Source organism: Trichomycterus rosablanca, chromosome 1 (genome assembly GCF_030014385.1).
Source record: "Trichomycterus rosablanca isolate fTriRos1 chromosome 1, fTriRos1.hap1, whole genome shotgun sequence".
Classification (NCBI taxonomy): Eukaryota; Metazoa; Chordata; class Actinopteri; order Siluriformes; family Trichomycteridae; genus Trichomycterus; species Trichomycterus rosablanca.
In genome coordinates this window covers 64,938,708-64,949,892 of record NC_085988.1, presented here as the reverse complement: position 1 = coordinate 64,949,892, position 11,185 = coordinate 64,938,708, and the positions used below count along the sequence as shown (strand labels likewise).

Sequence of the window (11,185 nt, the reverse complement as noted above, 5' to 3'; positions counted from 1 at the left end):
TGAAATGAAGTTAACCTGACAAAACAAAATGAAATATCTTGTGTTTGTACTTTTCCTTTATTATTATTATTCATTTGCATTTTGCATACTGTCCAACTTTTTGATTTGGAATAATATACACAAATCTAGACAAAAAAAACAAAGTTTATTAGTTGAAACATTAAATATCTTGCCTTTATTCTATGTAATCATTACAAATCATTTACTGTCCGTTTTACATTTTTCCAATGTTTTCGTAATTGTATTTACATCATTATTATACCTATCAAAACTTACATTTCTTGTCACAGTGATGCAGCTAGTAGAATGGGTGATACATGGTTTCTTAAGCTCTGGGTTTGATCCTCACATCCAGGCGTCAAATCAGGTATGCAGACCATAATGATCCATTGTGGCCAGCCCAAAATATGGGAACTGCCAAAAAAAAAAAATGCCTCAAAGACTGGAGGCTTTATGTTTAAGTTGAATTTATAGAACTCTATCCTGAATATCTGTATCATTAGTTATGATTAACTGTCAACAATCCATCTCTGTCCATATTTACAGTGCCTTCTGATAGTGATTCAGAGTAAAAATCACAGATCTCCACCTCCCCTTTTCTCTGTGTGTGTGTGTGTGTGTGAGGGGGTGACACGAGATCTAATGCACCAGCTTGCAGTACAGTACATGAACGAGAGCAGAAATATCTGGCTGCTGGAGACTGGTTTCACTCTCCCTCTCTCTCTAGCACTTGGATGTTGGCTTTTCTCTTTTGGTTTCCAGGTAGTTTGAGTGTTTCTGTGCTGACGGTTTCTTCTTCATCTGAGCTACTACTGTCCTCCGATGAGTCCTCTTCCTCACTGCTGTCTGAGCCTTCTAGCTCCACCAGAGCAACATCCTAACACACAAACACACACATAAGCAAGAGTTTTGTTTGTTTGTTTATTAAGATTTTAACGTCATGTTTTACACTTTGGTTACATTCATGACAGGAACGGTAGTTACTCATTACACAAGGTTCATCAGTTCACAAGGTTATATCAAACACAGTCTTGGACAATTTAGTATCTCTTTGGACTGTGGGAAGAAACCGGAGCACCCGTAGGAAACCCATGCGGACACGGGGAGAACATGCAAACTCCACACAGAAAGGACCCGGACCGTCTTGCTGTGAGGTGACAATGCTACCCACTTAGCCACAGTGCTGCCCCATAAATAGATTTGATGATTACATTTTAGTTGGGCACTGGGGTGGCATAGTGATCTATTACAAAATTTTGACAAGGAGTGATGTTAGAAGAAGCAAATACACACTTATCTAATTTGTTAGTTTAGTTATTGTATAGTGTTAAAGTTATTTTGTCACTTTTTGTGAGGAGTTGGTTTGAGTTAAGCATTTTATAAAGATTTGTTTACAGAGATGCTCATATATTATTTATGTTGGTTTGGTAACCCTAAGGCCTAACATTTGCAAATATTGGTTGCACCAATACTTATTTAGATTTTATTCTTTAATTAAAAGTTGAATAGGGAAAACTGCCTGTTCAGGCTGCTATGGAATAAACACGTTTGCTGTGTGTGTGTGTGTGTGTGTGTGTGTACTTGTACAACAGTTTAGTTTCCATTCAAAAAGAGCCTTTCCTTAAAACTCCATCACATCAAGTCTGACCAATCACATAAAATATAGGGTCCTAATAAAGAACAGTGTAAAGTAGGTGTTAACACTAATGTTGGGTGCTTTGTTGGTTCAGTGATAAAACACAAAAAAACAAGCCCACCACTCTCAAGTTTGAATATTAGATCTGATAAACAGACATCATTGGCTATGTCTGAGAAACTGCGTAATTTCTAATGCCTATTTCATAACAATTCTGCCTGTCATGGTCAGGTAACCATGGTCTGACTAATCCTGTTTTCTCCAGTGATCATGTGGACTGACGGGCATGTGTGCATCGTTTTACCATGGAACAGACGGAACCAGAATGCACAGTAGGAGGATTCACCTTGCAGTGTATGAAAGTTAAAGTACCTGCTGGTAGTGTTCTCATACCATATAACATAGGACTACTTTATCTGTCTTGTAAAGTCTTTTTTTTTTGTAGGCTGGAGATGTTTTCACAGTGGTATCAATTATTTCTGTTTAGACCAGTATTCTATATTCAACATGAGTAGTTAAATTGTAGTTGGCAAAAGCAAGTGGATCACAAGACAAAACACATCACATGATACATGTTTACATTACTGACATGCTCCCAAAAGCTCTTGACCACAACCTGTACTGGTCACAAATGGCTAGCATTATTGTGGAGCAATTTGCTGCTACTGCTTAACCATAAAAGCCTTAATTTCACACCCCTACCCTGGACATGTTTAAGGAAAAAAAACATCTCATTTAAGACTACTGACAATCCCTTACCATCTCAATGACACTTTTTAAATCCTTTACGCTCTCAATGTCAAAATGTTCTGCAGGAGCGTTTTCCATCTGCTGCTTTAAAGTCTCGTTGGCCAGCGCCATTTGTGGTAAGAAACTCTGGAGCCTGTCAAGAACTAGCACACAGTTACAGATCATTGAGTTAGTCAGGTATTACTAATACATGATTTTATTCACACATTACACAGATTGTACCCATATTTTTTTTACAATAGGGTAACTTTTAAAGCACAGAAAGTTTGATAGACACAGTACTGATACTACAGTGTTGATTAATTCTAATCAACTCATTTACGCATGTAAAATTACACATATAGAAACATTATACAGGGATGTGTTTTGTGGCCCACCAACTCTGCAGGACGCAATAAATCAGGAGTTTATAGCAGAGTGGAACAACAAAAAACACTTGAGTAAAAAGCATGACAGCCCACTTGGAAAGCAGAGTTTCCTCTGGTCTTATAAAACACAAACTGAACACTTTGGGCAAAACAGCAGGGGCTTTGTCTGGCAAAAAAGGCAGCGCTCATCACCTAGGTAACACCATCTATACAGTGAAACCTGGTGGTGGCAGCATCATGTTGTGGGGTGCTTCTCAGCAGCAGCGACAGGGAAACTGCTAAGAACTAAGAAAGTATTGATAGTTTATTAGGATTTTAACGTCATGTTTTACACACTTTGGTTACATTCACACCCTGGCGCTGGAGGGATCAGCAGCCTGTTGCAGCAGCTCTTATCTACTTTGCTTTTTTTGTGCTCTTTTTGATCTTTTATTTTTATTTTACACGTTTTCATTTACTCTATTTACTGTATTTACACTGTACTGGAGCTGCAGTAACACTCGAATTTCCCCCATGGGGATCAATAAAGGAATCTTGTGCAACATGCCCACACACACACACACGCAGGTTTAATGTTATCCAGTTCAGTCTGAAAAAAAAAAATGTAAAAAGAGCCTCACAGTGAAGATAAACTGGAGACAAACGCAACAGCGCGCGTGTGTGTGTGTTTGTGCCTTTAAGAGATGATCTGTTTAGTGTCGCTAAGTGATTCATGAGTCGATTCGTTTTCATGCGATGCGTAAGTTCTTCTTCTCGGTTATCTCTCCGTGTTTACTGTTATTAATTAAATGTCGTGGTTTTAAATAAACACCAGATACTTCAGAACAGTTTGTGTGACTCTTTTACATTAAAAAGCTTAATTTAAAAGCTTAATTAAACTGCTATTACCACAGATCTGTACACCGAGTCAGACTCGTTCCGTCTAAAAGTTTTCTGATGATCCTAAAAGTTCAGCAGATGATCCTGAACTAACGAATTTGGTAATGAATAAACTTTTGCCTCTGATTGGCTCTGTAACGTTTTCTGTTCTCATCTAAATCACAAGCAAGAACCACTTACGATTTACTAAAGTGAACCAGGAGTTTATATAACGTGCTGATAGAATCGACTCAGATGTGACCGGGTTGAATTATCTTTTTAAAGTAAATATTACAATCAGCAAAATTACATCATATGTATGATGCACAACGTTAATGATGTTATTTTAGGTCATGAAGAGCTTTCACGATGGTTTCTGTACGATTGTTGATGAATGGTGATGTGATGGTTGGCGCGTCGTAGCTCAAAGTCTGGATCAATCCACTGAGCTGTTAACTTAACGTGATCTTTATATATCACACGATCGGATCGGCTACTTTTAGGAAATATCGGCCGATTGCCGATAGCATACTTTGATTAAAAATCGGCCGATACCGATTCATAGCCGATCGATCGTCCCATCTCTAATATATATACAGTGGCTTGCAAAAGTATTCATACCCCTTGAACCTTTCCATATTTTGTCACATTACAACCACAAACATAAATATATTTCACTGGAATTTAATGTGAAAGACCAACACAAAGTGGTCTACAATTGTGAAGTGGAAGGAAAATTATACATGATTCAAAACATTTTTTACAAATAAAAAACTGAAAAGTGCGGTGTGCAAAAGTATCCAGCCCCCTTTTTTCTGAGTGCAACCAATTGCATTCAGAAGTTGCCTGATGACTGCTAATGACTAAAAAGAGTCCACCTGTGTGTAATCTAATCTCAGTACAAATACAGCTGCTCCGTGACGGCCTCAGAGGTTGGTTAAGAGAATATTGGGGAGTAAACAGCATTATGAAGTCCAAAGAACACACCAGACAGGTCAGGAATAAGGTTGTGGAGAAGTTTAAAGCAGGCTTAGGCTATAAAAAGATTTCCCAAGCTTTGAACATCTCACGGAGCACTGTTCAATCCATTATACGGAAATGGAAAGAGTATGGCACAACTGTAAACCTACCAAGACAAGGCCGTCCACCTAAACTTACAGGCCGAACAAGGAGAGCACTGATCAGAGATGCAGCCAAGAGGCCCATGGTGACTCTGGACGAAATGCAGAGATCCACAGCTCGGGTGGGGGAATCTGTCCACAGGACAACTATTCGTCGTGCACTGCACAAATGTGGTCTTTATGGAAGAGTGGCAAGAAGAAAGCCTTTGTTAAAAGAAAACCATAAAAAGTCCCGTTTGCAGTTTGCCAGAAGCCATGTTGGGGACACAGCAAACATGTGGAACAAGGTGCTTTGGTCAGATGAGACCAAAATTTAACTTTTTGGCCTAAATGCAAAACGCTATGTGTGGCGGAGAATTAACACTGCACATCACTCTGAACACACCATCCCCACTGTCAAATATGGTGGTGGCAGCATCATGCTCTGGGGCTGCTTCTCTTCAGCAGGGACAGGGAAGTTGGTCAAAGTTGATGGGAAGATGGATGGAGCCAAATACAGGGCAATCTTGGAAGAAAACCTGTTGGAGTCTGCAAAAGACTTGAGACTGGGGCGGAGGTTCACCTTCCAGCAGGACAACGACCCTAAACATAAAGCCAGGGCTACAATGGAATGGTTTAAAACAAAACATATTCATGTGTTAGAATGGCCCAGTCAAAGTCCAGACCTAAACCCAATCGAGAATTTGTGGCAAGATCTGAAAACTGCTGTTCACAAACGCTCTCCATCTAATCTGACTGAGCTTGAGCTGTTTTGCAAAGAAGAATGGGCAAAAATGTCAGTCACTAGATGTGCAAAGCTGGTGGAGACATACCCTAAAAGACTTGCAGCTGTAATTGCAGCAAAAGGTGGTTCCACAAAGTATTGACTCAGGGGGGCTGGATACTTTTGCACACCGCACTTTTCAGTTTTTTATTTGTAAAAAATGTTTTGAATCATGTATAACTTTCGTTCCACTTCACAATTGTAGACCACTTTGTGTTGGTCTTTCACATTAAATTCCAGTGAAATATATGTATGTTTGTTGTTGTAATGTGACAAAATATGGAAAAGTTCAAGGGGTATGAATACTTTTGCAAGCCACTGTATATATAATTTTTATTCTACCCTTTTATATTTACTCTATTTACTGTATTTACACTGTACTGGAGCTGCTGTAACACTCGAATTTCCCCCATGGGGATCAATAAAGTAATCTTATCTTATCTTATGACAGGAACTGTAGATACTCTTTACACAAGATTTATCAGTTCAAAAGGTTATATCCAACACAGTCTTGGACAATTTTGTATCTCCAATTCACCTCACTTGCATGTCTTTGGACTGCGGGAGGAAACCGGAGCACCCAGAGTAAACCCACGCAGACACGGGGAGAACATGCAAACTGCACACAGAAAGGACCCAGACCGCCCCACCTGGGGATCGAACCCAGGACCTTCTTGCTGTGAGGTGACAGTGCTACCCACTTAGCCACCGTGCCGCCCCAAGAAAGTACTGAAACAGCCAAGTCCAAGCACATTCTTGGGTCGGTCGCGAGCGATCCGATTCTATTGAACGGCTCTTTCAAATGAACCGAGTCGCATCTCTGGGAACCGTTACATATATGTTTCATATGTTCTTTTCATTTTTGCGCCGTTCTTATTGGCTGTAATACACCCATTCTGCTTCACATCAGTAAGGGGAATTAATCAGTCATAATAAAAGCTGTTTATTGTTGGAATTCAAATCCGAAATCTGAGTATCGCGAAGAGTGAGCGCGACACACACACACACAGAGAAATAATATTATATTGTATAAACTTGCACAAGTGTGTTTTTTTTTAAAGTTCAGGCTTGTCAGTAAATGTAACCATATTTGGTACACAGATGTTATATTGACATGCCAGCGCGTTGTGCCACCCCATCCCATGGTTTTGAATGGCAAGATACTAACTGTTAGCTTAGCAAGCAAAACCCGATGGAATCGCTGTCTAAGTACCGCGTTCGAATAACCTGCCTTATAATAAGTCATTGACTTATTAGAATCCTCTCTAATGAGGCAGCTGCCTATGTAGGCAGTAAGGGAGCAAGGCAGCTCACTAGGTGTTTGAACACACACTATGTGAGCACCCCCACAACCAATCAGTGAGCTCCAACCACCTACAACTCCCGCCCCTCCCTTATTGTGGATGCGCGCAGGTCTTAAAGTCTCAGTTTTCAAGGTGGCCCTTAAGCAGAAATTTGGCGCTTCACATTTTTAAAATACCGTCACCATTTTTAAATACCGTCAACATTTTTAAATACCGCAGTATACCGTAATACCGTCATACCGCCCAACCCTAGTATAGACTGATGAGTAAAAATAAATGGTAATTATATTCAAGTCAAGGCATGTAAATACGTTACGAATGCACTATTTTGTCCCCAAATATTAATCAAAAAACAATAAATTATTGTGAACACTCACCACTACATCTTGGAATCTTTTCAGTTTGCAGTGATGATGGCTTCTTAGATTTCAGTAACAGTTTGTCATGAATTCCTGTAATGCAATACGATTAAAACAAAAAAGTGATTCTCTAGACCAGTATAAATAAATAAAACTAGAAACATAAAGGTCTAAACCAGAAACGGCTGAAATCTCTACCCACCTAAAGTTTCCCCCACCCCCACAGTGACTGATGAGTAAAAGAGCTAAAATTCCTAGTTGGCTGTGCATGAGTGCATTTGAATCTGATAGCAATAAGTCATTATTAGTATATCAGATTAACACTGCACAATCTGCACTTTTGTGCAAATTCCTTGTTTTGGTGTGATCACATTTTTTATTTTAAGTAAGTTACCAGTTGTCAGTGCAGCTTTGATATTTGCTAAATATGTATACATACACCGATCAGCCATAACATTAAAACCACCTTCTTGTTTCTACACTCACTGTCCATCTTATTAGCTCCACTTACCATATAGGAGCACTTTGTAGTTCTACAATTACTGACTGTAGTCCATCTGTTTCTCTACATACCTTTTAAACCTGCTTTCACCCTGTTCTTCAATGGTCAGGACCCCCACAGGACCACTATAGAGCAGGTATTATTTAGGTGGTGGATCATTCTCAGCACTGCAGTGACAATGACATGGTGGTGGTGTGTTAGTGTGTGTTGTGCTGGTATGAGTGGATCAGACACAGCAGCGCTGCTGGAGTTTTTAAATACAGTGTCCACTTATTGTCCACTCTATTAGACACTCCTACCTAGTTGGTCCACCTTGTAGATGTAAAGTCAGAGACGATCGCTCATCTATTGCTGCTGTTTGAGTTGGTCATCTTCATCAGTGGTCACAGGATGCTGCCCACGGGGCACTGTTGTCTGGATATGTTTTTGGTTGGTGGACTATTCTCAGTCCAGCAGTGACAGTGAGGTGTTTAAAAACTCCAGCAGCGCTGCTGTGTCTTACCCACTCATACGTGCACAACACACACTAACACACCACCACCATGTCAGTGTCACTGCAGTGCTGAGAATGATCCACCACCCAAATAATACCTACTCTGTGGTGGTCCTGACCATTGAAGAACAGGGTGAAAGCACGCCAAAAAAGTATGTAAAGAAACAGATGGACTACAGTAAGTAATTGTACAGTAGAACTACAAAGTGCTTCTATATGGTAAGTGGAGCTGATAAAATGGACAGTGAGTGTAGTAACAAGGAGGTGGTTTTAATGTTATGGCTGATCAGTGTATATATGTATGTATGTATGTAATAGAGCTGGTCAGTGTTGTCGATGTAACAACAGAAGCCATATAAACACAGACAGTTTAGATCGACCATAAATATCCATAAATGTCCATAAATTATTTTAACATTAGGATACGTCATAGTGTTTTATACATATAAATACAATTTTATTATACTTTTTAAGACACACTTTGCATATCAATCGGTTCAATGATTGTATATGAATCGTATGCAGGTCAATGAAACAATAACAATGCAGAGAGCAAAACTGCATTAAAACAACATTATTATAAATATAGAAAGTTACCTCCTTCATTCCCGCAGAGAAGTAAATCCCGAGAGCTTTTCTTATTGTTTTGCTTCTCAGCCATTTTTACAACGTTTTACTTGTAACGTGTGCGCTGTGTTTACTCGAACAGAAGAGCTTCCGGGTGAACGCTTATAACCTGACACAGTGAGCCGGTACATTGTGAGTCATCTAGCGGTTCTATATGTGAAGTGCATCAGTGCTGGTAACGATATGATTCATCATCACAAGAGCGTCTCAGCTGTCCGAAACATCTGTACATTTTAAAGACCAGAGCTTTCATTGTTTAGCAGGACAGTATTAGAAAAACAAACAAACAAACAAAAAGAAATTGTAATGTATTTATATAAAAATATTTTAGTAAAAAGTGTGTACAATTCTTTAAGGTGGTTATACAGTATACATATGGGTATTTATTTATTAGGATTTTAACGTCATGTTTTACACTTTGGTTACATTCATGACAGAACAGGTAGTTACTCATTACACAACACTAATCAGTTCATCAAGTTCTATCGTCAATCGTGGACAATCTCCAGTTTACCTCACTTGCATGTCTTTGGACTGTAGGAGGAAACCGGAGCACCCGGAGGAAACCCAAACAGACACGGGGAGGACATGCAAACTCCACACAGAAAGTACCCGGACCACTCCACCTGGGGCTCGAACCCAGGACCTTCTTGCTGTGAGGCAACAGTGCCACCCCACATGGGTATAAAGTTGTTTTATTATGAAAATATGTATTATAAGCATTGGTATATTCTTAATTTGATTATTATTTTCTGTAAGGAAAATATCACATTTACATTTTCAGCTGGATTGCGACAAATCCAAAGCGACAATTGAGATTATACATTGCAAGCAATTGAGGGTTGAAGGCCTTGCTTAAGGGCCCAACAGAGGCAAGCTGGCAGATGCAGGGCTTGAACCAGCGACCTTCTGATTACTGGTCCTGTACCTTAACCGCTGAGCTACCACTGCCCTTTTACAAATGTAAACGGTCAAAAATTGTTGCGAACCTTAAATCCATAAATTTAATTCATCTGGGACAAAGCACTGATTAAATCAAAACTTTGTTCTTTGATTAATAAAATAGTTTTTAAAGATTCATTGGGTAAAATTTTGCAGTCATGATGTGCACTAAAAACAAACAAGATTACACTGATTTGTCAGCTTGTTGAGCCCACAACACCAGGGACTTCCATGATTTTTTCCATGTAATAAAAGTTGTATTATTGTTCACATTATTATACATAGAATAGAAAGCCTTTATTTGTCATATATACATATACAGTACAATGAAATTCTTTCTTTGCTGATCCCAGCCTATTTGGAAGCTAGGGTCAGTGCGTAGGGTCAGCCATTGTATGGTGCCTCTGGAGCCGAGAGGGTTAAGGGCCTTGCTCAAAGGCCCAACAGTGGCTTCATGGCAGAGCTGGGATTCGAACTCTCAACCTTTCAATTGATAGCCCAAAGCTCTACCCACTTGGCTACCACTGTCCCTGATATTTAAATAATGTATCAGGGACCACTATTGTTTAATAATAATATTTTATATTTTATATTATTATTAATATTACATATATTATCGTGTGATGATATGTTTTCACTAACCAGAGTGCCCAGAAGAAAGTGTTGTACAAAAAAGGAGAAAAGAAGTGCATTTTTAAAGGAACTTTAAAATCATAAAATCATGATTTTTTTCCCCCTTTTTGTAAAAAATAAGAATTTTTTTACAATTAGTTTATATTCGCAGACGTGGTGGAAAAAAACTATTTGGGGTTATGTACCTGTACATGATGAACCTACACAGCTGTAGCCTAGTGGTTAAGGTACTGGACCAGTGATCAGAAGGTTGCTGGTTCAAGCCCCACCACTGCCAGGTTGCTGCTGTTGGGCCCTTGAGCAAGGCCCCTAACCCTTAATTGCTTAGACTGTATACTGTAACAGTAATGTAAGTCGCTTTGGATAATGGCGTCTGCTAAATGCTGAAAATGTAAATGTGTCTGTAGTCATGTATTTATTATAGATAACATCCCCCCATTTTTTGTATGGGGTTGTCTTGCCTTTTCTCAGTCTCTATTGTTGATTAAATTTATTGTTAATCTGTAGTTTATTCCTTTGATGTCACTGTATGTTTGGTTTGATAAAAGAAATTCTCAGTAAAGAAAATGGTTTTAAAAAAATGTACTGGAGATAAGACATCCTATAGACCCATTTAAAATTCACTGTTTCAACATGCTCTTTGTGCAGTATTTAAATACTGCGAATATAACGTAACCAAACAATTTTCACATATTTTTAAAAAAATCATTATTTTTTAACCATAGTATTTTTGTTAAATGTTTGGAAGCTGGAAAGGTGGATTTTTGAGACTTTTATTTTATTGTATTTATATTTGAGTGCGGCAGGTTTCACAGCCTTGCTAAGATGA

General features: G+C 38.9%; 1 protein-coding gene across 1 annotated transcript; it reads right to left on the bottom strand.

The window, feature by feature from the left end:
- Positions 1-126: 126 nt before the first annotated feature.
- nopchap1 (NOP protein chaperone 1) lies at positions 127-8,861 on the bottom strand. The gene is made up of 4 exons (XM_062995063.1): positions 8,752-8,861; positions 7,178-7,252; positions 2,396-2,529; positions 127-877 (listed from the first exon to the last, which is right to left on the bottom strand). The coding sequence occupies exons 1-4, from the start codon at positions 8,813-8,815 to the stop codon at positions 707-709; spliced, it is 444 nt and encodes a 147-aa protein (XP_062851133.1). The 5' UTR covers positions 8,816-8,861; the 3' UTR covers positions 127-706.
- Between the last annotated feature and the right edge of the window lie 2,324 nt (positions 8,862-11,185).

Bases quoted from the DNA above. Each gene is read 5' to 3' on its own strand.
- nopchap1 (XM_062995063.1), bottom strand. From the start codon at position 8,815: ATGGCTGAGAAGCAAAACAATAAGAAAAGCTCTCGGGATTTACTTCTC. The intron at 2,530-7,177 runs GTGAGTGTTCAC...ACTGTGTGCTAG, and splicing joins AAAGATTCCAAGATGTAGTG to TTCTTGACAGGCTCCAGAGT. The intron at 878-2,395 runs GTAAGGGATTGT...TTTGTGTGTTAG, and splicing joins TAAAAAGTGTCATTGAGATG to GATGTTGCTCTGGTGGAGCT.